The sequence below is a fragment of the Rattus rattus genome, chromosome 8, assembly GCF_011064425.1.
Source record: "Rattus rattus isolate New Zealand chromosome 8, Rrattus_CSIRO_v1, whole genome shotgun sequence".
NCBI lineage: Eukaryota > Metazoa > Chordata > Mammalia > Rodentia > Muridae > Rattus > Rattus rattus.
The window spans coordinates 21,485,691-21,513,649 of NC_046161.1; the positions used below are offsets into that span (position 1 = coordinate 21,485,691).

The window sequence follows — 27,959 nt, forward strand, 5'->3', positions numbered from 1 at the left end:
TGATCCCTTTCTGGCTTCCTTGGGTCTCCACACACATGGGAGATATTCATGAGAACACATATACATGCACATATGTTAAAAAAGAAGCACAATTTACCATCATACCCTCTTGTGAATCACTTTGCTTAGGGTGCTTTGGTGGGCGTGGAGGTCTGAGGATGGTCTCTTTCTTCCATGTTATCCATTCTTTGAGGGTGTTCGTCGGACATCAAAGAGTAAAGATGAGTCTAAAAACAGGAAGGGGTGTGCTTGTCTAATCAGCAAGGCCTGTGTTAGGAAATAGGGTACCTTGTGGTGCAAGTTCATGGCAAGTGCATCTGATCACAAGTCCATGTTGTAACACACAGCTTGACAGCTCTTGCCGAACTGGGAGCTCAGCATTACAGTAGGAAGTAGCGGGCAGCTCTGCTTCCTCCGCCTTCACTGTTAGTGTGCTTCTTGGGCTAATTAAACTTCAGACTCTGGGTAAGCATGTTCAGTGAAAGGGCCGTGGCATGACCATCCCAGTGTTTTACTGTGATGTGGGATATGCTTCAGTCTGCCTGCAACTTCCCCACGCTCTCCCAAAATAGCTATAAAATCCTCCAAAACGCACTGCTATTTTCAGACTTGCTTCCCCTTAGAATAATTAGTTTCAGTCATTACTCACGAGTTTAGTGCCTTAATTGGGAAAGAGGAGCTTCTTTTATTTGCCCTAAAGCTAACTCTCTCTCTCTCTCTCTCTCTCTCTCTGTCTCTCTCTCTCTCTCTGTCTCTCTCTGTCTCTCTCTGTCTCTCTCTCTCTGTCTCTCTGTCTGTCTCTCTCTCTCTGTCTCTCTCTCTGTCTCTCTCTCTCTCTCTCTCTCTCTCTCTCTCTCTCTCTCTCTCTGTCTCTCTGTCTCTCTCTCTCTCTCTCTGTTTCTCTCTCCCCCGCCCTCTCTCCCCTCCCGTCTTTTTCTCTTCCTCTCTCCTCCTCTTTCTCTCTCTCTCTCTCTCTTCCTCTCAGAACCAGTTTTCAGTTTTTGAAGAATTACTGGGTCATTCCCGGAGCGGAGAGAAGTCTTGAGTTACTGCATATAAGGAGCCACCCCACGTTGGGCCCTGCCTCTCTGTTCCCACTAGATCACCTCGCATTCTGTACTGCAGCTGTGCAGCCTTTGAGATCGCAGGGCCCCTGTTCACAGTCTTCAGTGACGATAGGGGTGCTTGTGGGCAAGGAACTGATTCCTTTCAGCCTGGTTAGGACTCTGCGAGCTCATACCGCTTCTGCTGTCTTTGCTGCAGCTAAGTAGCTCTCTGGTCTATCAACTCCTCCTGCTTTCTCTGCTACGCATCTTCTGTGTGCTTCCTTTGCTTCTGAAATGCTCGCCCCACTTCTTTGTCTACTCAACTCCTCTTACTCTTTAGTTCGGAGCTCAGATGTTACCTCTGCCGAAGCCTCCTCCAACTGAGGCAGTTTCCCCACCAGCAGCAAATATGCACACAGGTTTCTCCAGTCAGTTCTTCATAGCATGAGTCACCAGTCTGGTTTTGCTTTAGGCTGTTGCTTGAGTAACTGTATGTCTCCACCTCTGGTCCCCAGCCTTCATCCGTAGCCAACTCAGCCTGGGCAGGCAATGGTGCTCTTTCCTAATTCTCAGAGGTCCAGAAGTGCTGTGCGTCCCATGTTTCTGTCTCGCTCAGCCATTGTGCACTGATGCTTTAATCCCTGCAGTGAGGCAGAGCTCTGAGAATTAATGAAGGGAGAGAGAATACAGGTTTGCTGCTAAATAACAAACCCGGCCCAGAAGGGCACATTCTGGGAGAGAACCCCGATGATGGCGGTGGTGTGCAGCTTGGATTTGGTAGATTTATTTAAAGTATCTGAGCCGCTGAGCACACAGAGGCTAAACTCAAAACCAACCATGCTACTTAGCAGTTTTGGGGGCTTACACTCGCCTGAGGGTCCTAATAAGTGCAGGTTGGCGTTAGGAGAATTTCTCCACAGAAGCATTTTATTATAAGGAAAGCTAGAAAGAGGGATAAAGGTGAGTATCGTCTGTCTCCAGGTGACAGAAAAGAAGTTTATTTGTGAGGATTCTCCTCTTTTGTGCCCATCAGACATTTTTTAAAATGTCACGTTCTTTCCGATCACAGATTCTGGGAGGTGGACTATAGCTTTGGTCATGTACTCCCCAGGTCTCTCTCTGAGCTGTGGTCTACCACAGGTACATGTTAAAACAAAACAAAAACTCTTGGCTTGTTTTCATAAACAAAGACGATATAACCTTACGTTCTTAAGATACTTGAAACATGGATAAAACACATGGCGCACGTGAGGGTGGGTGAGGGTCTCCTGCCACCGTTGTATAATGTTTCTAGTGAAAAATAAGCCTCACATGGCAGAAATTATCTCCAGGCAATAAATCTTTCACTATCAAGGGGATGCAGTGTAGATAACAGTGATTTAGAGAGCCTGTTACTTGGGTTTGAGGAGTTTCTCCAAGTGTGGCATGTATAATCCTGACAGGGGAACAGTCTACCATGATCCCACTAGGGAGGAGAGATAGCAAGATCGTATGTTTGAGGCTAGACTGCTACATGCTGGGGAACTGTCTCAGAAAGGGACAAGGGACCATAGATGTAGGAAAAGTAGAATGTGTGTGTGTGTGTGTGTGTGTGTGTGTGTGTGTGTGTGTGTGTGTGAGAGAGAGAGACAGAGAGACAGAGAGACAGAGAGACAGACAGAGACAGAGAGAGACAGAGACAGAGACAGATAGAGAGGGAGAGAGACAGATAGAGCATGTGTGAATAGAGAGATGAAGTCTATGGATGAAATTCATAGGAAACCGTCTAGAAAGAATTTTCTAGAAATATTAGCATTGGTGGTCTTTGCACAGTGATATTACACTCTTATTTTTTCTGTCTTTGCCTTACGAATTGCCTGGGTTATTATATCAGCCATTAGTTTCTATTTAATGAGAACAAAACAAAACAAATGACCACAAGATCACCACCAGAGTCTCCGCTACCATGTGAGATGGATCCTTAGTGCCTGAAGACCTTGAGAGAAGAAAGGAAGTTTTAGACCTGTTTCTGAAAGGAAGGGACAGTGGTGACAGTGACACAGAGACGAGCTAGCTGTTCGAAGCATACCATCCCTAAGGAGAGCTCTTATTCACAGTCCTAATTTTATTTCAGTCTCCATGAAATTTCTTGCTTTTGAAACTACTTGCCCTTAAATTTTTTGAGGTGGGGTAGGGTAGGGGAGTCCTTCCTCAGTACATGTAACTGTCTCGTGTCTTTTGGGAACAATGCGAGATTCCCAGCCGTTGGAGACAGGTTATGTGCAAAGAGGTCATAATTAAATGATTGTATGGCCGTTTGTTCCTTTCCTTCCTCTGTGAAGTACAGATGCTCGGACAAGGATGCACAGCCAGCCACACACAACTCCCTTTTCCTTTCTCTGTAGAAAGAGGAGCTGTTCTCACAGTGACATGTAATAAAGAAGGAGCTGACGGCCTGGGCCTCTCTGGACAGATGAAGGCAGGGTCTTACTTAGAGCAGGGTCCAGGTGGCATGCAATGACATGGTCCCCATGAAAGGGAAGGCTGACCTATAGCGTGGCATGCATGTGAGGTAGGCTACTAGTGACACAACTGGCTTCAGCAGGGTCGTTTCTCTTCAGGCTTCAGTTGCAGAGAACTAACAAGTTGGAGTCTGAATGGACACTGCATGAAGGCAGGCGTACACCATCATCTGGGAGTAGCTGGCTAATATTTTCTGAATGCTTGGAGCAAGAGAGTTGGCCAATCCTGGCTTTTTACTCTGACCCTCTTGCTGGCCGTGTGATTGACCCAGTCCTGTCAACCCTGTGAGGCAAATGTCTCATTGTATCATTGTCTAACCAGAGGGACTGCTCCTATGACATGTTCGAAAGAAGGTGCCAGTTTGTGAGAAGTGCCTGCCATGTTTCTCTCCCTTCCCTGTGCCTCTTTCCGTCTTTTTTTTTTTTTAAACCAGAAGCACACCTGTGTGTAGATGATTAGGCGCTTGATTGTTCTTTTTATTGGATTCAGCCTACAAGGATCAAAGCCTATTAAAAGTAAGCCTCTATTCTAATTACTTTGGTGAGGGGAGCTTCCTGTGGAGTTTAGGAGACACCGAAGAAAGCTGGTATAGACCTTTTTGTGGGGAACCAAGCTACTGACAAGTTGACCCTAGTGTTCCAACAGTGCCTTTGTCTTCTTTTTAGGGCTGTTTTCTGCTAATGGAAAAGGCCATTTGCTCACTGGGCCTTTGAGTAGTAGAGTCTGAAGTGGACTCCTCTGTTCTTTCCCCAGGACCCAGGGTCTCTGGGCACAGATCCCTGAGGTAGTGGAATGGGAGCACTGTGTGTGGGTTTCAGACAAGCCTTGGATCCTGGCATCTGTGTTTGCATTTGAGCTGAGGTAGCTGCACTTTGGCTGGCTATGTAGGGACACAGTACTCATCCTTAAAGAACGTAGGCCAGAGGGTCTTTTTCCTCCCATAAAGGAAAGGGAAAGGGATGTTCTTTGCTTTGCTCTCTGATGGTGTTGGTTGCGTTCTGCCTGAGAACCATCTTTTTCTAGATGTGTGCGAGGGATGGTGAGACTACAAACCGTCACCAAAGATACAGCTCCCAGTAGAACTGAGAAAGGAAGGCTATTTTTATCTCACTTGTACAATGTGGTCTTTCCAAGTCTTGGTATTTTAGAGAAACTTCACAATAGGCTTGCTGTATTTAGAAGGTCAAACATGGGTACTATTTAGTTTATACTTAATGAATTTTAGCATTTGCTTAGTTTTATTATGCAGCAGGCTGATGCTTTTTATGGACTCAGGCCATCCCTTCCTTTTGGCCACCATGTGAGGAATTTCTAATATCTGTTATGTCCTGTGCTCGAACATTTAGATAAGGAAACGCCCTTACTTCCCACCGACATTTCTACAAGCCCTGTCGTTGTCTTTTGCCATATTGTATCCTATTCAGATGAGACCCTTGACCCTGCTTGACCTGAGATTGGGCTTCTTCTCTTTTTGGTGGCAATGTATCTTTATAAGGAGAAAAACACTCCATCTACTTCATTCGCCAAAGCAGATTGGATTTTTTTCCAGTGGCCACACCGAGAACACAGAGGAAATTGGCCTCATCATATGGGAAACTCATTATTAAAGGGAAGTCACGTCCAAAATGAGGGAAGCAAACCAAACACCCACCCAGGGAAGCAACTCCTCTGGAAATCCATCGTCATGGAGCCGGCGCTCCTTGTCCTTCCAGGAAGCAGGATGAAGTGGCCATGCTGTGTTTGCTTTAAAATGGCTACCAGGACTCCAGAGCTGCTTCCCGTTAACCCTGTGAATTCTATTAGCAATATGTATAAACTGGTCACAGGGCCAGGTCTTCCTTTATCTTGACTACAAAAGGAAGCTTTAAGCCTCCTAGAGAGTTGGAACACTGTTTTCATTTTTACTTTGACCATGGCCAGTTGCATTAAGGAATATTCTTTTTAGAAAATGGGAGCGGTCAAAGTAAATAAAAAAAAAAAAAAGTGCAAAGGTCTGTGGGCAAAGGCAGTCATTTCAAGTCGTAGGGCCCTTTGGCCACTGCAGAGATAAGTCATCAGCTGGTCCAAGGCAGACCTGGCAGGCAGTGAGCACTGAGGTCACAGCCGTAGTAGTTTTTTTGTCTCGGCATCTCCCACTGCCAGTGCCCCAGGCACCTTGTAGATTGCCATCAAGATGTTTGCTTTGGCCTCCTGTTGCCAAGACATAGGGCAGGGTGGTAATCAAGTAATTCCCATCATTTCTTCCTCGTTGGTTATATTAGTCAGTTTTCTGTGACTGTGACAAAATGCCTAAGACAACCACCTTTTATTTTTTTATTTTTTTTTTTATTTATTTTTTTATTAACTTGAGTATTTCTTATGTACATTTCGAGTGTTATTCCTTTCCGGTTTCCGGGCAAACATCCTTCCTCCCCCCTTCCTTATGGGTGTTCCCCTCCCCACCCCCCCCATTGCTGCCCTCCCCCGACAGTCTAGTTCACTGGGGGTTCAGTCTTAGCAGGACCCAGGGCTTCCCCTTCCACTGGTGCTCTTACTAGGATATTCATTGCTACCTACGAGGTCAGAGTCCAGGGTCAGTCCATGTATAGTCTTTAGGTAGTGGCTTAGTCCCTGGAAGCTCTGGTTGCTTGGCATTGTTGTACATATGGGGTCTCAAGCCCCTTCAAGCTCTTCCAGTTCATTCTCTGATTCCTTCAACGGGGGTCCCATTCTCAGTTCAGTGGTTTGCTGCTGGCATTCGCCTCTGTATTTGCTGTATTCTGGCTGTGTCTCTCAGGATCGATCTACATCCGCACCTGTCGGTCTGCACTTCTTTGCTTCATCCATCTTGTCTGATTGGGTGGCTCTATATGTATGGGCCACATGTGGGGCAGGCTCTGAATGGGTGTTCCTTCAGTCTCTGTTTTAATCTTTGCCTCTCTCTTCCCTGCCAAGGGTATTCTTGTTCCCCTTTTAAAGAAGGAGTGAAGCCTTCACATTTTGATCATCCGTCTTGAGTTTCATTTGTTCTAGGCAACTAGGGTAATTCAAGCATTTGGGCTAATAGCCACTTATCAGTGAGTGCATACCATGTATGTCTTTCTGTGATTGGGTTAGCTCACTCAGGATGATATTTTCCAGGTCCAACCATTTGCCTACTTAATTTCATAAAAGTCGTTGTTTTTTTGATAGCTGAGTAATATTCCATTGTGTAGATGTACCCACATTTTCTGTATCCATTCCTCTGTTGAAGGGCATCTGGGTTCTTTCCAGCTTCTGGCTATTATAAATAAGGCTGCGATGAACATAGTGGAGCACGTGTCTTTTTTGTATGTTGGGGCATCTTTTGGGTATATGCCCAAGAGAGGTATAGCTGGATCCTCAGGCAGTTCAATGTCCAATTTTCTGAGAAACCTCCAGACTGATTTCCAGAATGGTTGTACTAGTCTGCAACCCCACCAACAATGGAGGAGTGTTCCTCTTTCTCCACATCCTCGCCAGCATTTGCTGTCACCTGAGTTTTTGATCTTAGCCATTCTCACTGGTGTGAGGTGAAATCTCAGGGTTGTTTTGATTTGCATTTCCCTGATGACTAAAGATGTTGAACATTTCTTTAGGTGTTTCTCAGCCATTCGGCATTCCTCAGCTGTGAATTCTTTGTTTAGCTCTGAACCCCATTTTTTTAATAGGACAACCACCTTTTAAAGAAGAAAAGTTTACTTCGGCTCATGGTTTTAGACATTTCATTCTGTGGTTCATTGTTGGCTGTGTTGCCTTTGGGCTCATGGCAGGGCAGAACCGGGTGGTGGTAAGAACGTGGTAGAGGGAACTACCTGAACACCAGGTAGCAACAACAAGAAGAAAGGACCATCGTCCCAATATCCTCTTCAGAAACATAACCCCAGGAATCTGATATCCTCCTGGTAGGCCCCATAGTTTGAAGATTCCTCCACCTCCCCTTAGTGCCAACTTCAAGGGGACCAAGGCTTAGACACAAAGGCTTTGGGGAGTGCTATGTCCACACAATAGCACTGATCATCCTTCTGGTCACTGGCTGTGGGGCAAATTTAAAAAGAAAAAAAAAAATGGTTTTGCCCTGCTTGGACTGAATGTAGAGAAGCAAGTTGTGTCTGTGGCTACCCTTGTAGCTCATGCTTCTAGAATGTAGAGGGTGGAACACCATTGCTTGCCTGCTGTGTGCCTCGATGTTATATGGTGATCTCATGGATCAACTGCAGAGAGCCACAAGCCATATGCTTTCAAGGTGCCGGGTTGAAATGCTAACGTGGTTTTTGTTTAGAGTAATGAAAGCCGTCTTCCCAGACAGTGAGTAATGGAGGTTGAACGGCTGAGCTCCACGGCAGCTGCGCAGCTTGTCTGAGCTTCTCACACATGAGAACTGCCTGGGGAAATCTGTTATAGCTTTCAATCTTGGACCTAACCTCGGAGATTCAGTCAATTAGGGCTTATTAATTAACTGGATTAAGAAGAAGAGAGGTAGGCGAGATGGCCCAGCGGGTAAAGGCACTTGTGGTGGAATCCTGTAGATAGAACTGAACACAGCTGGGTAAAGATAAAGAAGATTCAACTCCGTGAAGTTGCCTTCCAACCTCCACACGTGTGCCAGGGCACACACACCACCCCCATCATAATACGAAATAGTTAACTTACAAAAGAGCAGGGGCCAGCTTAGTTCTGATTTAGGTTGATGATCAGTTAGCCGTAAGAGTTTGAGGCACGCAAGGGAGGGTGGGATATTGGTATGAGAGCGGACCAAGTCACCGTTACAGGGACACCTTTTTTTGAACAACATATACTTTTCTTCTGCCATCCCTGCCATTTCGGTCTTTCTGCCTTAGTGACCCAGTTGTACTCACAGGACTATTGTGTCTTCCCTTTGGTTGGTTGGGTGATGCAGATTATTTAAGAAGCAGCCGACTTCAAACAGTTTAAGGCAGAGTCCAGGTTGAGAGTGCTTACAAGATGCTTCTCGGTCCCATTAGTGTACATTCATTATACATGACCCTGGGTTACATAAAGACATCTATATATGAATATGTAATGTGCTTTGAGCTTACTCTTGCTCTATACCCCACCCTGCCCTTCCTGTCAGCCCCCTTATCCCCTAGAGAGTTTTGATTCTACTTTCATATCATATGTACACTGGATTGTACGCGTCTGTATAAAAGTTAGGAGCCACAAATGAGAGAAAGCATGTGACACGAGTCTTCCTGAGACTGAATTCACTTATTATTATCTCCAGTGTGTCCAGTTTCCTGAAAATTAAAGAACTTCGCTCTTTGTAGCTGAAAAGAACTCCATTCTACACATTCAACATGCTGAAGATGTCTTCCTTTTGTTTCCCTTTGGCATTGCTGGGATCCAAGAGCTCTGTGGAGAGGGCCTGGCCTCAGCTCCTCTGACCTTGCTCTCACCCACCTGTCAGGCGAGGGATCCAGCAGGCAGGCCATGTGTTCAGGTCTTCCCAATGGCATTCACCTGCTGTGTGATCGTGGCCCGAGCCTGGGCCTCACCTGTCTGTGGGGCCCTTCGCTCGTGAACAACCGTGGGCTCTGTGGAGACAGCAGAGCTGTTCTGGATGGCAGCATCTACCGTAGTGCAGCTGATGGAAAGGCAGACTTGTTGATTTCTCACAGCTCCCTCAGATCACAACTCATCCTGGGAAATGGTGGACGCTGAGACAGCACGTCTTAGGAGCCTGCCGATGTTTATGTGTCTGGTCTCTGGATCTCACTTTGATCAGTGAGGACATAGGAGGTGTCCTACTGTGCAGGTTAGCTGTGGACTTCGAATGCAGAGTCATCTCCAGTTACAAACCCATAATTCTTTTCTCCAGTCCTAGAACCATAAGAAAATCCTACCTTGTACTTAGCGGTGATCCTGGAAATTGAGGATAGAACAGTTTCGGCCGGCAACGAATGTATCTCCTCAGCTTTTTGAATAATTATTCGTCTTCATTGGCATAAGAAATACAAAAGAGGTTGGAGCAAGGGGAAACGTGTTGTGTGGGCTGAGAGAGGATGACGTGGGCCAGTTTCCAAATGTTCTAAATTTAAGTTGCCTCATCAGGATAGTGATGATGCCTCCTTAGGGCTTCTAGAAGGGGTGAGCACAGAAAGCAATGCCATTGACTTGGTCACCTGAGCTGGTTGAATTTGGAGTGGGTTCAGAGATCCACCTGTCCCCAGCTATCCAAAAACCCTCCTGAGGGTTAAGAACCTGCTGCTGGCTTGAGCACCACTGCCTGTAGACAGTGACCCTTGGATGCCCGGGTTCTGTAAGCTTCCATGGTAGCTATAACCTGACAGGGACTTGTGACGATTAACCATCCAGGGTGCACTGTGGAGGTTCTGATGAGACTTCAGTCCTACTTGGGAGACAGTGAGGCTTCGGTGGCATTGAAGACCTGGGTCTTCATGGCCTTGCCACTGTAGCAATTGCTTGGAAGTGTTTCCCCTCACTGATCTCTGTTGTCCTTAGATCACAGCTGCGTTTTTAGGGGGGGTTTGTATCCTGCTGCATTGGTTCCTTTTTGCATCGCTGTGACATTATCTGATAGAAGCAACTTTAAAAAAGGAAGGATTGTGTTTGGCTTGCATTTTGTGGGTTAACAATAGGTTGGCTTAAAACTCAGTGTCCTTCTGCCTCCGAGTGCTGGCATTAACAGGTACAAGTCACCATATCGTGCCTTGCCTGAGTTTTCAGTTTCACTGATGAGTTCCTCTTTAATGCCTTCATGTTATCCAACCCGGCGAAAGCATCTCTTCTGTCTTCCGGGAGGAGCCTCTCCCTCTCCTCCCCTACCCAGGCTTCTGTGCTCTTTGCATACAGGGATCAGAGTGGATGCCGATGCTCTGTTGGCTGCTTCCCCTTTAACTCAGTCTGGGACCCCAGACCAGAGAATGATATCACTCGCCTTTAGGTGGTGGGTCTTCCAATGCCCTTTAACCCAGTCTTGAAGCTACAGCAGACATGCCCAGGAGATTATCTCTCAGGCGATTCAATCCTGTCAAGTTTGCAGTTATACCCCACCAACTTCATTTGTGTGGTTCTGTGCTGCCCAGAGGGCATGAAAGGAACTTGCCTGGCTGAAGCCCCTGAAGGGCTGTCTGTCTGCGGCACTGTAGAGTCCAGGATCCATGCTTAGGCAAAACTGAGGCAGCCACAGCTGCTCTCAAACCTAATTACCCGAAGCGCTTGCTACAAGCTCTGATCAAGCAGACCCGTGATGTGTTCAGAGAATTAGTGTTTTCCAGGGGATGCTGCTGCGGCTGTTCCTCAGACTACACAGAAGAGGAGAAAATAAATAAAAATAGCCAAGCATGCCATGTATATGAACACAGGCTGTGGGAGTCAACTGGGGACAGAGAAGAAGGTTGCTGGCTCAGAATTAAACTGGGGTCATTTTTGCTCCCTCTAAGCCAAGCACTGATCCTCATCCAGGGGCTCCTGGGACCTTGAATCTCCCAGTGTCACAGTATGTATAGGGACCAGACATCTCTCTCTGAACCGTAGAGATTAGAATGAATGGAGAGAACCCATTTTGTTCTGAACAGAGAGGGTCCTCAGGTGATAATGGCTTGTAGGTTGATAAATATTTGCTTTCTAATTTGTGGTGTTTAGTAGCATGGTTATTTGCAAACCCTGTTTTTTGTTTGTTAAGTGGGGTTTAACAACCCTGTTAAACAAGGACATCGTTATGCCCTTATTTTGCAGTAGCCAAATCAAGCCTTGCCATCCCTGGTCATTGAGAACACGGGGATGAAAGTCAGCAGGTTTTTAAGTGTTTTGTGGTAACACAGAATCATCTGCGTCTAGTTTCTGAGGATGCTGTGCACAGGGACACACACACTGACCTGCATTCTGTCTTTGCAGTTCTGTACAGAGCTGAACCAGCCGATCCTGCCCAACATCCGCAAGTGGAAGGGCCCCCGGGGATGCTGGAGGTCCATTGTTGCTGAGAAGCCTTCCAGTCAGCTCCAGAAGGTACACCTCTCTGACAACCGCCTGCATGAATTTTGTTCTTAAACACAATATCCCCCAAACCAAGGGCAATTTAATTTTTTCTTTGTCAATGTCCATGGTCCAGGTTTGCATTATCGGCCCTGACTTTTAGTCATTTTTAATGCCCTAGGCCTCATTTTATATTTTGATCAGAGATGAATTCCTGCTCACATCGAAACGGGAGCTTAGCATTAGGGGAGGAGGAATCCTGTCTGGGACCAAAGCATCTCTGCGTTTGTCTGTATGTCTGCCCTTTGTCCTTGTAATCCAGAGGTGACAGCTCTGTCCCCTGCCAAGCTTTCAGAAAACCCTATTCACTGGCTGAGAATTTGCACTCACTGTAGTTCACGCATTGCATATTCTCTCTCTCTCTCTCTCTCTCTCTCTCTCTCTCTCTCTCTCTCGTGTGTGTGTGTGTGTGTGTGTGTGTGTGTGTGTGTGCACAGAGGCGGGCCATTAGGTGCCTTCCTCCGTTGCTCTCCACCTTTTGTCTTGTAGAGACAGACTCTCAGTGAACTGGCAGCTCAGGGATTCAGATACGCTCAGCGAGTCACTGAGCTTCAAGGATCCACTCTCTCTGCCTTCTACCCTAATGCTGGGGTTTGAGGCATAGGCCACAGTGTTCAGCTCTTTATCTGGTTCTAAACATAAGTCTCCGGGCTTGTGGTACCTTGCAGACTGCCATATCCCTAGCCCAGGTTCTTAGCTTTTTAAGAAGATTTCTTTTAATTACTTGAATTTAAAAAGCACTGTTCTCATATAATTTTTAGCACAGGTGCAGATGTTTTAAGGTTCTGATGTTCCTTGTCTGCTTACAATGTTATGGGTTGTATTTACACGGTTGATACTTGTAATTTGGGATTCAAATAATAGATGTAGAATGGATTAAAATTATCTATCCATTTACGAGTATTGACTCTAAGGCTCTTTTCAGTGGCTACTGAAAACTGCATGTGACTCCTTTATCTGGGTTGGCTGCTTTAGGGTGGAAACAGACTTGCAGTGGACAGCGAGTTCACAGTGGGCTGAAAGGAGTTCACGTGGGATGCATCTGGTTTTCAGATTTGTAGCCTAGGGCTCTGCTTTTCAGTCCACAAAAAGAATAATGCCACTCTGCGGCTTCCAAAATAAGAGAAAAAAAAAAAAAAAAAAAAAAAAAAGAAAAAGAAAGAAAAGCACTTTTCATGGATCTCACTGAATGAAACTTCATATGCCTCTTAAGAGTCCGTTTGCCCTTCTTCATTCATTCAATAACTATCTGTGAAAGGTTATTCATGTATATGTGAGAAAAACAGACCCAGCAACCTAGCCCTCTCTGTGGCCACTTTTTGTAAGACCTTCTGGGTATTCCAACCCCTTTCACTAAGTGCACAGCCATTGAGAAGGACAAGTCAGCTCACCTTCCTTTAGGAGGGGGCGCCAAGGCCATCAGAGCACTGTCACTGAGAGCTTTCTGCTTTCGTTATTTCTTCTGCACACTGTGAGCAGTAGCTCCCTCCTCAGCTCACAGGATAGCCCCGTATAGAAGGAGACAGTGAGTGTTGGGTGCTTCCTGGAATAGAGCACCACCAGGGCTGGGTGAGATGTGGCTCAGGGGACGGTGACTTTGAACTGGGATCCCTGCCAGTTGTCAGGCTGCAGCCATGTCTAGGCCTCGCCTCCTGTTATTATGGGCCCAGTGGGTCACAGTCACAGAGATTAATGGCATGGGAGAGTTCTTAAACTTTAATGCTGCACAGATCTAAAAATCATTTTTAAGCATAATGTGAGTCAGGCATCATATCTCCATGGTAGTGAACTTGCAGTCCATATACTGAACAGCTGTTGGGTCCCTGAGCCCTGCAGTCATGTCCAGGTATCAAATGGAGGAGCACTTTACAAATAAAACAGCAGCCAGGCAGGGGTGGCACTTGCCCTTGGTTCCAGCACTCAGGAGGCAGTGGATCTCTGAGTTTGAGGCCAGCCTGGTCTACATAGCAAGTTCCAGGGAAACCAGGGCTACAAAGAGAAAACCTGTCTAAGAGAGAGAGAGAGAGGGAGAGAGAGAGAGAGAGAGAGAGAGAGAGAGAGAGAGAGAGGAGAGGTGGGGGAGGAGAGGGAGGGGGAGGGAGAGAGAGGGAGAACAGAGAGAGAGGGAGAGGGGGAGAAGAGAGGAGGAGGAGGTAGAGAGAGAGGAGAACAAAGAGAGAGAGAGAGAGAGAGAGAGAGAGAGAGAGAGAGAGAGAGAGAACACAGAGACATAAAAATGTAGGAAGAAATGATTTTTCTCAAAGCAGCCCCTGTCGTTGGAAGTGGCAGCCTGCCTATGCCCAGTGAGCTATCTCTGGCATAAGTGCTTTTCTATGCTGTGACCATCCTGCCCAACTGAGTCATGTTTTGAAGGGTCCCTTGGGGATAGTCAGAGCCGCAGTGAGAAGGAAGAAGTGTAGGGATGAGAAAGGTTCAGAGAAGCTGGGGGCCTTGATCGGGGGTGGGGAGCAGCATTGGAACCGAGTCCTCTTAGGACACCCCTCCTCCCATGTCCTGGAGGATTGTGGAGCCGGACGGTTTCCAGGCAGCTGGTGTGAGTGATGCTCGAGGCAGTGTGTGGCTCCTTGGGCCACAGTAAACAAAATAATGGCCTCTCGAGCCTACCATAGTGACTTTGTGCTCTCTGTCTCCGTGAGGAACTGAGTCTTAGACACATCGAAGGGCTTGGCTGAGACCCAAGTATGACCATGCTTAAACTAGTACTATCTTTAGTGGTGGGCAAGGAGACTCTGATTGTTGGTCTCTCTCTCTCTCTCTCTCTCTCTCTCTCTCTCTCTCTCTCTCTCTCTCTCTCTCTCTCTCTCCCTTATGCATTTATATGTCCCCCTCACTGTACCCTTCCCAGTCACCCCTTCCCACAGTCCTTCCTCCATCCCCACTCCTCTGAGTGGGTGGGGACCCCACTGAGTATCTAGTCTCTTCAAGACTAGGTGTTTCCTCTCCTGCTGAGGCCTGACGAGGCAGCCCAGCTAGAAGAACATGCCCCATATAGAGGCAACAGCTTTAGGGATACCCTCCTCCCAGCTCCAGTTGTTTGGGACCCACATGAAGACCAAGCTACGCATCTGCTTCATATGCACAGGGAGGCCTAGGTCCAGCAGCCTGTGTACGTTCCTTGGTTGGCCGTTTAGTCTCTGAGAGCCCCAAGGGTCCAAGTTAGTTGACTCTCTTGGCTTCCTGTGGAGTTCCTATCTCTTCCCAGGCCCTCAAGTCTTCCTCCTGTTCTTCCCCAAGAGTCCTCAAGGTGGGCAAGGAGATTCTTAGACAACTCATGTTCATATCCCCACTACGTCCCTCCTAAACACACCTGTTTAAGTGAGTATGCCTGTCAAGTGTCTGACTGGGTGGTGAGCTGAAGTTTTGTGTGTGACAGTGTCTGCTCAGCGGTGGCTAAGGTTAAAGGTTACTTCCTCTCCCATTGCAACATAGAGGAGCAGGGTCAAGTGCCACTGGCCTGTTTGATGACCTGTTGATCTGTCCCTGGTGTCAAGCACTTAAGAATGCCCTGGTCACCAGCCGTGGCTCAGCTGGCGTAGGCAGACTGATGCATTTCTTTCTCTATAAGGCCCCAGAGGCAGTGGCCAAAGCAAACAGAATGGAAGCATCTTCTCTGATTCCTTGAGACAGACGGGGGCCTTGAACTGTTACCCAGCACAATCCAAGGTTGTCTGCACCTCCCCATCAAGGCCTCTGGCCCAGGCTTCAGACCTCTGTGTGCAGTCCTGCCCATCTGTAGAAAGCCCCATTTCAAATCACTGGAACCCCTAAGCGTCGACATCCATTCATCTGGCAGATACTGACTGAGAGCTGACAAGGGCTTAGGCACCATTTGTGCAAGCAGTAACTTACCCACAGGCCTACCAGCCCTCAGAGTCTTTGAACTCACATTGGCACCTATGCTACGGGGTTTTAGGGGAGTTACTCAGTCTCTCTGAACAGCAGTGGCCTCATCTGTCATGTGCAGATGGGAGCTGTTGTCTTCTGTCATGTGGTCACTCAAAAGTGATTCTGGGCCTGGTATGTGCTTTTCCTACCTTCTCCCATAAAGGGAAGAGCTAGGCACCCTTGGCCATGAGGAAAACTCTGCACTGGGCATTGGTGTGGGGTGCACTGTGGCTTGGAGGTATGTTCTTCATTGTAGAAGCATCCCATGGTGAGTGACTGTGAGGGCCTGAAGCAGAGCCCGCTGTTCCATGTCTGGTCCTTCTGCTTTTCCTTATGCTATGTGCCTCTTGGAATTAGGAACCTGGCACCAAGACCCTGTTTCCATTTGCTCTGCAGGGCCCCTGCTACTCTGGATTCCTGTGGGACACAGCAGCCAATGTGGAGCTGAGAGACATCCCCGGGCGGGAGAGCTCACCCAGCAACGGTCATGCGAAAGCTGTGGGTCCCAGCCCATTCCTCGCCAGGTTCAAGGTACCTGTTTCCTGTCACCTCAGAAATCCAGTTCCTTCCAAAAGGGAAGTCTCTGTGACACTGACCCAGAGAAGTCACATCTTTCTCACTTGATAGCATTCTCTTAGTATAGGTTAGTACCTATTCTGGAATAGGTGACCTTCTATAGGGCAGGAGTGAAGGGATTATTGAGGGCATCTTTGACCCAGAAAAATCTAACCCATGGCAAGAAGAAAGACAGAAACCTGGGAGGAGTGAGGCACCCTTGTCTCAGCAACAGGGACTGTGGCAAAAGAATTGCTTGAGTCCAGGAGTTCAAGACTACCCTAGGCAATCTAGTAAAACCTCTTCTCTCAAAAACAGGTAGGTAGGTAGCTAGCTAGACAGTTGATAGGTAGAAGATATTTAGTTGATAGATACATGAAATAGACAGACAGACAGACAGACAGGAAGGAAGGAAGGAAAGAAAGTGGGAAACTAATTCATACAGCTGTTTCCATGCATGTTATACAGAAGAATAACCTTTCTTAAAATCAGGCATTGCCTAGGCCTTGCCCTTCTGTGATAGGGCCTAGGCTGTTTTCAAATGTGTTCATTGGGTCCCACCTGTCTGGTACTAACTAATGGGGTCAAAATGGCCACCTCTGGCAGAGCTGCTCTAAGGAGCCTCTCCTCTTCAACTGCCCCTCAGACCTCATTGTTTAGATGTCAAAAAGAATGGACTCACTGAGGGCCTATTGGATTGGAGGTGGGATCCAGAAGGAGCTCTGGATTGAGGGACCCCGTCACTGGCTTCTCTTTATATCTCCTTGTCCATGAAGAAGCTTCCGGGGAGGAGCTGGGTGGTGTGGATCTGAGTGTCCTCTCTCTGCTCTGTCCTGCATACCTCTGGACAGTGTTCCTGAATACCAAAGTGCTTTAATGATGGACATGAGAGGAAGCCAGAAAGTCACTACAGAGGCAATGAACCTCATCACAACTTAACTGTGAATTCCAAGTCAGGCAGCTTGATCCCTTCAAGAGCCCAGCAAGCCGTTCTCTATTGGTCTCTATTGACACCTTTTCTTTCTGTGTCTTCCCCAGTAACTCTGGAGCTTTAAACTTACCCCCTAAGGCCAGCATCATTTAACCCCAGCATGAGGTGGGGCTTGGGGACAGCCATGTTTCTATCATGGGTTATATAAGCCTGTATCCCATCTCCCGAATTTGTAGTAGTGAAGGCGATGGGACTGGTGTATGCTCACACCGATGTGTCTGCTGTGGCACCAAGTGGCTCCTTCAATCCCTTTTCTTGCCATATTGACGAGGTTCTGTCTGTATTTCTGGCACTTGTGATTCTTCTGATCCATGAGTTAGCCAGGATTATCTTTAAACCTAACAATACATTTAACTTTTAAATGGTTTGTTCCGGCTCTGGCTAACTGGAGCAGGCAGCCACAACCAGCTTACATAGCAGGCTGATATTTTTGCCAGTGCCATTATTTTTTGAGAAACAGTCTTACTATGTGGCCATATATAATGAACCTTACCAGTTCTGCCCTGCTCAGCTTACCACCTTACAAAAAACAGCTTGTAAAACACTGTCTTTAGCTAACATTAAAAAAAAAAAAAGCAAACTATATTTAATAGGCTAATAAAGAAAATGCTAGCTATGGCATTGGGAGTGGTGGCTTTGAATCATTGGAAGCAATCACCCAGCCCAGCCATTAACTTCTTTTTTTCCCCCATCTTTATTAAATTGGGTATTTCTTATTTACATTTCAAATGTTATTCCTTTTCCTGGTTTCCATTGACTTCTTGTTTTTCAAGTCACATTCAAGGGATGGCCAACGCTCTAGGACCCAGACAGCCTATCCTTACAGGCAGCATGTTCCAGTACAAGCCTCAAGGTGGCTTCTCTGGATGTGATAGCAGCATCTGTAGAGTTGTTGGTCCTGATGGTGACCTGGGGCCACACCTACAAGATAAGACTGGTACTTTCCACATCTTGGGGCCCATATACTCATTCCTTCTCAGAAGTGTTTAATGTTTGTTGCCATGGCAATAGAAAAAGCAGACTTGCTAAACATAGAGCAACTGAGCAATGTTATGATAGCCCAGAAGATAAAACACCCTCACATGTATACACTACCAGGACACCATGAGAGCCACCCTGGGGCTCAGGCTCTGGGTAGATCTCTGGTTGATTGGTGAGCTTTGGTTCTTACAGAGAAATCAGGTTAAAGTGGATGTTAGTGCACAATTGAATCCAAAGGAACAAAGACGAGTTGGTAGGGAACTTCAAGCTAGCCTTATAGAGAACAGCCTTGAGTCTGTAAGATCTCGATACTAAAGACACTTCCTTCTTGCATACAGTTATGCAAAAGGTTTATCAAAAATCCTACCACTTCCAGATATGTCAATAGAGGCAGGGGGCTGGGATTTAGAGTTGTAGACTTTAGATTCAATAAATTGAAAATAAAACACCTTGTGTTGCCTCTCATGCATAAGAACTAGCTTTGGTTCCATCGTCAACCGTGTGTAGAAAACCATTTATTAATCCATTGTAAAAGGTTTTCCCTGTTTCTTTATTTCCTGCCACCCAGGTGGGAAGTAATGACTTGACCCTGGTTAACCTCCAGCTGACAGCCCTGGCCCTCCCGGGAGCTGAGAATTCCAGCAAGAATCACAGCGATGGTCACCGATTATTGAATTTTGCACTAACCCTCCAGGAAACCCTGAAAGGTAGGGATCTCTAGCTCTGTGGGTGGGCAACACTTCTTCAGGGCGGTAATGGTAATGGTACCTTTCCCCAGACATCTCTCTGATCTCTTAGCCCAGCCACTCAGTAGAAGTCATGGATCCAGGGGCATTCACACTCCTGGCTCTTGTAGATCCCATCCGACCTTTCTGCCTGCCCTTCCTTTGCGTCTGAGGGTCTCTCCAGTGGGTGTCAAGGTACCAGTGACATGGTCTGTCAGCCTCTTGGATGAAGAGGACTAGAGGAGGAAATATAAGTGGCGATAGTCCTCTGCTGTGACAACACTTCCTGGCTTGACTCCTCTGATGGTACTGCCTGCAGGTCTGCACGTGTTCTTGTGCAGGAGGGACAGGAGGCGACAAGGTGAAGAACTGCAGCTGGGGACCTCAAAATCCTTTCTGTATTCTTGAGTCTTGACTGCCTTTTTAACTTCCTAGATGTCAGGTCACCAACTTGTCCCATCATAGTGGGACATTCAGTAAATAATTGGCTATGCAAATGTTTCTGTCCAGTTATAACTTTACATTTTCAAAGCCTTTTTATTGTAACAAGATAGACATAAAGTTCACCATTGTTTTGATTGGTAAGTGTGTACTTCCGTGGCATTCAGTATATCCACAATATATCCACCACCATCTCTCTCCAGAACACTGCCATCTTCCTTCTGGAATCCTGGTACCCCCTGAATCCTGGTCCTCTGTCTCTTCTAGTGCCCAGCATCCACCATCCCAGCCTTTCCGTTTATAAATTTGATAACATGCTTCATATGAGGAGAAAAACATGCTGTTTTCCCTCTGTGTCTGGCTTTTCTGACTTAGCCTAGCATTCTCCCTATGAGTGCTGTTGTATATATGTCAGACGTTCAATCCTTTTTGTGGCTGAACAATTATTGTTTGTGTTACATTGTATTGTTCACATCTGTTGGTAGGCTCTTGGGTTGCTTCAACCTTTGCACACTATGAATATGAGCATACAGGCTTATGTTTCAAGTCAGGACCTGCCCTGACCAGTATTCTACTTAAAGGATGACTTTTCAGGCTGAAAAACACGTGAGCAGGTTCAAACTGAGATACCCCATCCAACAAGTAGCTATGTGCAAAACTCTTCACTCACTACTCTCCCACCTATTCAAAGGATAACTTGAGACCTTTTCATATCTGTCTCTATCTCTAGATCTCTATTAGTCTCTATCTCAGATGCAGGAAACAAAGATGTTTCTTCAAATTTTCCCGATAGCCATAAGCAGATACCATTTTGCCCCTGGTTTCCAGGTAGAGTTCAGGAGTTTATCAGAAAACTTCAGGCAAGTTTCACATTGCCAAGGGCCTACTGACTGACCCACAGCATGACTTGGCCTTGACACATCCAGGTAGGGACAGTGACTCATGCCCCCCATTCCCCTGCTGGTTACTAATACCCAGTTAATTGTTAACTGGTGACCCAGGGGATTCAGGAAATACTTCAGCCCTGCAGCAAAGAAAGATCGATGAGTGCGGTGTTCTGCTCAAGTGAAGATGAAGCCTTTTTCCCACAGAGAGGCAGAAACATCTGATTAGCAAACTCCAGGCCTTTCTGGGAAACTCTGGTTGGCATCAGGGATCCTAAATGCTTGTCATTTCGCAGAACTTTCTTTCAACCTTATCAGGGCTTAGGGACAAGGTCTCCTGCTGTGAGCCCTGTGTTACTCCTGGTGTCTTCCAGGAAGGCCCTGAGGTAGGAGTGTGCCTCAGTGGGGAGCCACTTCAGTGGGTGTTGCTGGCCTTTTCTAAATCTAGGGAATCTCCTTGGGGAAATTGGCCTAGAGCTTTCTTGCCTCACTCCTAGGAACTCAGGGAACAGTGACTAGGGAGCCCACGCAGGCCTGTGATGGAGAGAGTTCGGGCTGTACATTCTTAGGGGAAAGCCACGGCCATGTCACCTCCAACACACATTGAGCCAGAAGAGCTGGTTGTGAGAAATCTGGATGTGCCCATTCAAAAGGAGCCTTTGTCTTCCTTTTCGAAGTTACACAGAGCTGGCTGATTGACCCCTGACCCCAGCCTGCTTGCTGAGTTGCTCTTTCCCCCCAGTAGTCAGGTCTGCACCCCACTGAAAGGCTTCCTTATTTATATGGGCGTTGTCTACCTCAGTTTCCCAGATAGTGTATGTGATAGCTTTGCCTTCGTTCAGAGGTCTTCCTCCTACTGGCACAGATTGTCTGCTTGTACAGTAGACCCTGGCCTCATCTCTCCATGTGTTAGGACAAATGGCAGCCGGCATTCCGAGCCTCCTCCTCCCTCACTCTTTGTGAAGAACTCTGGCTTAAGAGCCGCCTCCATGACTTTGGGGAAATTATTCCGTTTTCAGAGTCTGAGCTTTCAACCCACAAAGAGGAGAATGTGACATCACCTGTCTCCTAGGAGCGGTGACAGTTAAGTGACACGTTGTCCAAGAAGTCGTCTATACAGTGTAGTAGGGGCTCCGTGACTGGTCATTGTCACGGGGGTGACCAGGTCATCAGTCCTGGGGTCTGTTCAGCAATACTCTCAAGTTGGTTTTCCTGTGAGAAACTGGCATCAGTTTTCCAATGCCTGGGCTCACCCTGATTCATACTGTGGATGGGATCTAAGTTTTAGGAAGTGGAGCAGTGGGAGAGGCTTCTCGTGGGCCCTGCTGTGGGAGCTGTTATTTGTAGCACACAGGTGCCCCCTGCTGGCCTCGTCTGTCATTTCACTTTAGATTTCTTCCCCTTTAGCTGTCATTACTGCCGGTGTACTCAACCAAGGGAAAGGCATTTGCTGAAGGTCTTGGATATGCTATTTTGTTCAAGAGCTGCTTTCTCTAAAGGGCCATTTACAGAGGGCAACGGAAACCTCATTACCTAGGGACTGTGGCTTCCCTGCAGTAAATTCCTCACAAGGGTCAGCCCAGTTCATGGGAATCTAGTGGAGCCTGGCTGGGGGCCATTGTTCTTTTGAAATTCATATTACTTGGGAAATACTTCCTAACTATCCATTTCCTGCAGGCGGTGAGAGAAATGTCTAAAATACTTCAAAGGGACAACCTTTCCACCCTTCCCCTGCCCTCTCTTTGTAGCCCTTCCTTACACACAAGAAAGTCCTTTCTGCTGCTGTGCCTCTGGTCGACTCTCACTAATGTGGCTCCGGAGAGAAAAAAGGAGGTCCGCACTGCTTGGGAGAGCCTGTGCCAGGCACTTACAGGAACGCTGGGCTCTGTACTCTTGTCAACAACTATCAGGAAACCGATTGTTCTCTCTCTTTGGTGGACCAAGGCCCCGCCTACAGCTCCCAAACTGAGAGGTGGCAGTGACCAGAGTCACCCAACTATTTTCTCCTAGGATGGGGACAGGAAGTAGTGTTCACAGAAATGGTGCTCCCCAGGGTTAAACTCTGTAAGACCACTCCTCCTTCTGTCTGTTATGGGAAGCTGAAACAGGGCATTTCCTATTCAATGCCTACCTGGGTCACAGGCAGGTTGGGCAATTTAGGAATGTCATGTCTCAAAGTAATAAGTAAAAATGGGGCTGGATAAGAGTCCTTACCTATTGTGCATCGTGTTCAATCTCCTGTTTGTAAAAACAGGAAAAAAGAAAGAAATGGGGGGGGGAGAGGGAGAGACAGAGAGGGAGAGAGAAAGGGAAAGGGAGAGAGAGGGGGAGAGAGGGGGAGAGAGAGAGAGAGAAAGGGAGAGAGAGAGAGAGAGAGAGAGAGAGAGAGAGAGAGAAAGGGAGAGAGAGAGAGGGAGAGAGAGAGGGAGAGAGAGAGAGAGAGAGAGAGAGAGGGAGAGAGGGAGAGAGAGAGAGAGAGAGAGAGAGAGAGAGAGAATGCTCATGGTCCCAGGCCATTCTGAACTATAGCAAGACCCTGCCTCAAAAACAAAAACAAAAGAAAAAAGAAAAAAAGAAAAAGATGATAACCATAAATGCTGAACATTTGTGTGACTTTGTTGTCACCTTTGCAAAGATTTGAAAAGCTCATCTGTGGTACAGAGGTCACTATTCTTTAAACATATAAAGAGCTTTTGTAATCGGTTAATGAATCCTTAGAACCCTGAGGGAAGAGGTGTCTGTGCTCCACCCAACGCATGGCTGGAGGGAGATGGGGTTCCCTGGAGAAGTGGCTAAGTCTAGGGCTGGGCCAGGAAAGATACAGGTGATCCTGGAGTGTTTTGGCAGGTCACAAAGGAAGAAAGCACTCAGACCGAAAAACTAAAAGACAACATGGCGGGGTGAAACAAATGCTTGAATGGGTTAATAAATGCTTGTGCAGAATTCTAAATAATTTGTGTGGGTGCTCTATCCTCCAGGCCATGGGCACATCTTACTTGTCTACATATAGGAAGGTGAACCAAATAAGACGGACCAAACCGTTGACTGAGGATGCTCATGGATGGTGTTAGCGCAGAGAGGCATTGCTCACATTGCTGGGTTGACATGAGAATAGCCTCTGGTCACGAGGCCAGCATTGCTTATCTAGAGTATGAACAGTGACCATACTTTTAGCTGGGCCTCTTTACAGAAAGCAGGGACACAGATACTTGTGTGAACGTCTCCCTTCAGCACTATTTACATCTGTTAATTTTGGGGACAATCGAAGAAATGACCTACACAAGAGTATAGCAAGGTGTCTACATGGATGCTCTGGGCTGCTCACTGGGTGAGGAGAAGACACACCCAGTCTTTCTCGTGGTTCATTACCGTGACCTGATTCGCAGGCAGAGGACATGCCTGCCAGTTAGAGAGTATCTGCTGCCTGCATCTCTTGCATGAGGTCAGGGTACAACTGAGAGAGCTCATTCTCTCCTTCCACTGTGTGAGCTTTGGGTATGGAACTCAGGCCATTAGGATTGACAGCAGACGCCTTCATCTTTGAGCCAGCCACATCTGACTTCCTAAACCTTCACTCTGGAAGCATCCGGCTTCTCCAGATTCTGCCGTGCATCCCCCCAACAAGATTGCCTCATTGTTCCTTGCTGCCTAACATCTTCCTTTCATCTGATGGCTCCTGTGCATCCTCTAAGACCAAAGCCAGCACCCGTCTCCCAGGAGCCTCCCTGGCAACCTTCCTTGTGCCCTCAGTACCACTTTCTGGTTTTAGACCTACACTGTGATCCTGGCGGTCTCTTCCTTTCTCTCTCCCTTAGACCGTGAAGTCCCAGAGGGCAGGGACTGTCTTGTGTTCATCTCTGACTGCCGTACAGGCAGGGCCTGACGCTCTGTAAAGGTTTGCCGAACGGTTGTTAGACATATGAGCAAGGCCTTTTGTCCCTTTCCCCACTGTAAGTTTAGAGCCTAGGCACACTGAATGAGGGGTGTTTCTGCCTCACGCTGTCCCTCATTTCCAAATTAACCTATGTCCATAGTCGGTGGGTACACAAGAAAGGACAGGAAAACAGAAACCAGACCTGTGGCCCTAAACCCTGAGTGGTCAAACCAAAGAATCACAGTGCCTTTCAAGGGGCCATTGCCAATGTTGTCTTTTGCTTCTGACCTCCTCTTTTTGATTTCTCTCTCTTTTATTCCCAGGAGAAAAAGATGTTGTTATTTTAGGGGATTTTGGCCAAGGGCCAGATAGCAGTGACTATGATATCCTAAGGAGAGAAAAATTTCACCACCTGATCCCGGCTCACACCTTCACCAACATCAGCACCAGGAATCCTCAAGGCTCCAAGTCCGTGGACAACATCTGGATCAGCAAAAGCTTAAAGAAAGTGTTCACGGGTAAGGGAAGCCTCCCCCCCACTCCCCACCCCCGGCTGTCTCTGTTCAGTAGTGGGCCGAGGACCTGTAAACATCTGAGATAGCCAGTGCTAGTTGCCATCCTCCACTGTGTCACTGTTGGGTCAGAGACATGTCTAAGAGGACATGTGACAAATAATTTAAAGATAACCACTAGTCCACATAAGCATTTTACATGCAAACCCAGCTACAACCACCTCTGTAGGTCATCAGAATCATGGTTCAGAGATGAACTGTTAACTTACCTGGACATTAAGAACACTTAGTCATTCAGTGAACATTCAGTCAAATATTCAAATGCTGTCCTGTGGAATGAGGTACACGGTACACTTTCACAGGCGAGGAGATGCGTCACTATTAGTGTTTCTGTCGCTGTGACAAAAATGCCCAAGATAATCTACCCACAAGGAAAAAAGCTTTCTTTTGGCTTATAGTTTCAAAGTCTTCAGTCCATGGTCACCTGGCATGACTGCTTTTAGATCTGAGATGGTTCATTGTGGTAGAAGTATCTGGGGTTTGTGGATGACACCTGTGGCAGGAATTGTGAATTTGGGACATTGTTTCATCTGTCCCTTCCCCATGCACACCCCTTAAAGCAGCCAAGAAGGAGAGGGAAAGATCCAGGAAGTGGCTGCAGTCCCAGTGTCCCTGAAAGGGCATGTACCCAATGACTTAACTTTTCCTGCCCCCTCGACCTTCTGTCACCTCCCAGTGGTACCATCAGCTGGGGACCAAGCCTACAGCACATGAGCTTTTAGGGAACCTTTAGGAACCAAATCATAACACATATTCTCCCAGAAGGGCAAGAGAAATCCTCAGCGCTCCCCAAAGAACACAGCATGGTGGATACTCCACGTAGCCTCAGACTGTGAGCTTCAGAGCCAGGAGACCGCTAGCACTCTGGGAGAATGGAAGGCTCTTCTGTGGTTATGAATGTGGTGGTGCAGATGGAACCCTAGAGCCTTTAGATGCCCAGGATGCCAAACAACATCCCCAAACCAGTAGCAGGGTGCTTGATGAAAGCCTAGAACGGTGTTCTAAGTCTCTCCCGTAGCTCTGCAGAACTGTCCTGTACCACATACAGCAACAAACTTGAAGAGGAAAAGAAGCAATTCCTGGGTCCCACTGCAAGACTTGGCCACACAGACATGGGATTTAGAACTTTAAGTGTGGATGACTGTCTTGCCAGCATGCCTACAGGGCTCAGCTGGGCCTCTACTGGGCTTTGACTATTATTGCCTGTGGCAAGATATGATTTGCTGAACGTGCATTGGAGCCCAGGGCTACTACGCTCTCTGGAGGGCCCTTGTGGGAGGCACTTCTGTCAGAAATGGTGGAGCTGACCCATCCTTTCATTTGTCTTCCACCTTCAAGATGTGGAAGATGGGGTGAAGGGACAAGCCTGCCATAGCTGTCAGCTGTGCTGCCCAGGCCAAATCCGGAATCCAGGCTCTTCATGTCTTATATTAACCCTGATGTCATACATCACAGAGGAGCACAGCAGTTCCTTGTAATTGTTTTACAATTGTGGTTTTCAGATATAGTTCCTATTTCTTACATTTCTCCCTTTACTTCAAAGGTATTAATATTTTCTCAATAGCCATTATAAGCTTCTCCTTTTCATCCTTTCTGTAGGAAGAAATTGTCTGCTAATGCTTCCTTAGTGATTTATGCTCTGTGAAGTCTTTCATTAACTTTGTCAAACGCTCATTTGTCATTAGAGGTATAGTGTGGTGCTGGCCTCACATATTCAGGACCCCGGCTTTAATCCCTACTACTATAAAAATTAATTACAAATGCTAATTGGATTCAGTAGGTTGTAATAAAATGAAAGATGTGAACTTGGGAGGGAGATAGATTTGGGGGGTCAGGGTCTAAAGAGAGTTGGATGCATATGAACAAGACATTGTATACATGCGTAAAAAGTTAAAATAGTCACCAAAAAGAATGGTAAAATATTACTTACATTTAATTTTGTTGGTCATATTAGTAACACTATGAAAAAGGAGTAGATCTTTTTCACTATTTAGCTGGATAAGAGGCCAGATCTCTGGGTACCCTCGATACTTGTACAAGTAAACTACTGTCGTTTATATTATGTGAAAAATTTTAGAAAAAGGCTACAGTTGGCCCTGAGGTTTTGATTATGCAGGCCAGATTACTGGAGGAAGGTTGTCAGGTGAACAGTGCCGGCCACCCTTACTCTAATTCTTGGTTTCTTCTCTCTCTTCAGGTCACTGGGCAGTTGTGAGAGAAGGCCTCACAAACCCTTGGATTCCAGATAACTGGTCCTGGGGTGGAGTCGCTTCCGAACATTGCCCTGTGCTTGCTGAATTGTACATGGAAAAGGACTGGAGCAAGAAGGAAGTCCCCAGGAATGGCAATGGAGTCACCTTAGAGCCAAGCGAGGCCAACATCAAACATGAGCGGTGATGACATCACTCTTTCTAGCCTCTGACTCAGGAGAGCATAGGAAGGAGCTGGCACTACAGGGTGGGAAGATCCAGGGCCTGTGAATCATCATTCTGAGGACCTACGTCTTGGTCCCTGCACCACTGTCTACTTTGTGAACACTTGAGAACCTCTCCTGAGGGGAGCCTGTCAGGCACTGGCTCTGCTGGGCATCACAGCGAAGCCGGCTGGGACTGCAATGTCTTGACGCTGTGTGGCTGAGTTCAGGCTTGGGGCGGGGGCTACACTGCTGGCCGGATTGTATAGCAGCATGAGAACAGTGACAGAGCAGTGAAGTGGAGATGGGAAAGAGGACTCAGGCTGGCGATCCATGCCACGGCTCTCATTTCTGCCTCACCACGATGTCATGTTCTGCCGACAAACTTCAGGAAGCTTTTAACTGTGATGAATGCACTTCTCAAAGATTTTTAGTTTTGTTTTGAAAAAGGAAACGAATAATAAACAGATTAATCTGCCTGGCTTCAGTCTGAGTGTGGGATGGGTTGTCTCATTCTCTCATCTTGTTAGTTCTGTGGGCCACGGCCACCCACTCCCAAATGCCTTTTCCTCCCCTGCCCCTTTTATGTTCCTACTGGGACCCTACAAAGGTACCCCTCACATGCCTGTCATCCACGTTGTTTCCTCCCCCTCAGTTTCTTCTTCATCTCTACTTTGCTAGAGTTTATCCTCGGCCCCAGGCCTTTAGTGTAGCCTATGATTTCTACCAGAAAGACTCATTACCTGCACCATTCCCATAGGCTATATTCTGAGCTCAGAGCTTCCTCGGCTGATTCTGAGGCATACCTGGGCATTGAATCAGCAGATCCTACAATCAGAGATCCAGCCGACCACCGACGAAAACATAAATTGTGTGTACTGTGTACACTTCTTGTCATTATCCTCTAAACAATATGGTACAACTGTTTTGTAGGGCTTACCTTGTATTGGATGTCCTCGTATCTGGACGGTATAACATGGGTGAGAAGAGGTGTGCAAATGCCATACCATTCTGGGTAAGAGACTGGAGCATACTTGGACTTTGTGTTTTAGAGGG

At 47.0% G+C, this 27,959-nt stretch overlaps 1 protein-coding gene across 1 annotated transcript in view; it reads left to right on the plus strand.

The window, feature by feature from the left end:
• The window catches only part of Eepd1 (endonuclease/exonuclease/phosphatase family domain containing 1), a 101,036-nt gene extending 73,646 nt beyond the window's left edge, over window positions 1–27,390 (plus strand). Inside the window, exons 3-7 of the mRNA XM_032909373.1 lie at window positions 11,424–11,534; window positions 15,864–15,998; window positions 18,563–18,701; window positions 24,242–24,436; window positions 26,688–27,390. Of these exons, the coding sequence (XP_032765264.1) occupies window positions 11,424–11,534; window positions 15,864–15,998; window positions 18,563–18,701; window positions 24,242–24,436; window positions 26,688–26,887 (780 nt within the window). The 3' untranslated portion in view covers window positions 26,888–27,390. The remainder of the gene's footprint in view (window positions 1–11,423; window positions 11,535–15,863; window positions 15,999–18,562; window positions 18,702–24,241; window positions 24,437–26,687) is intronic.
• The last annotated feature ends 569 nt before the right edge of the window (window positions 27,391–27,959 follow it).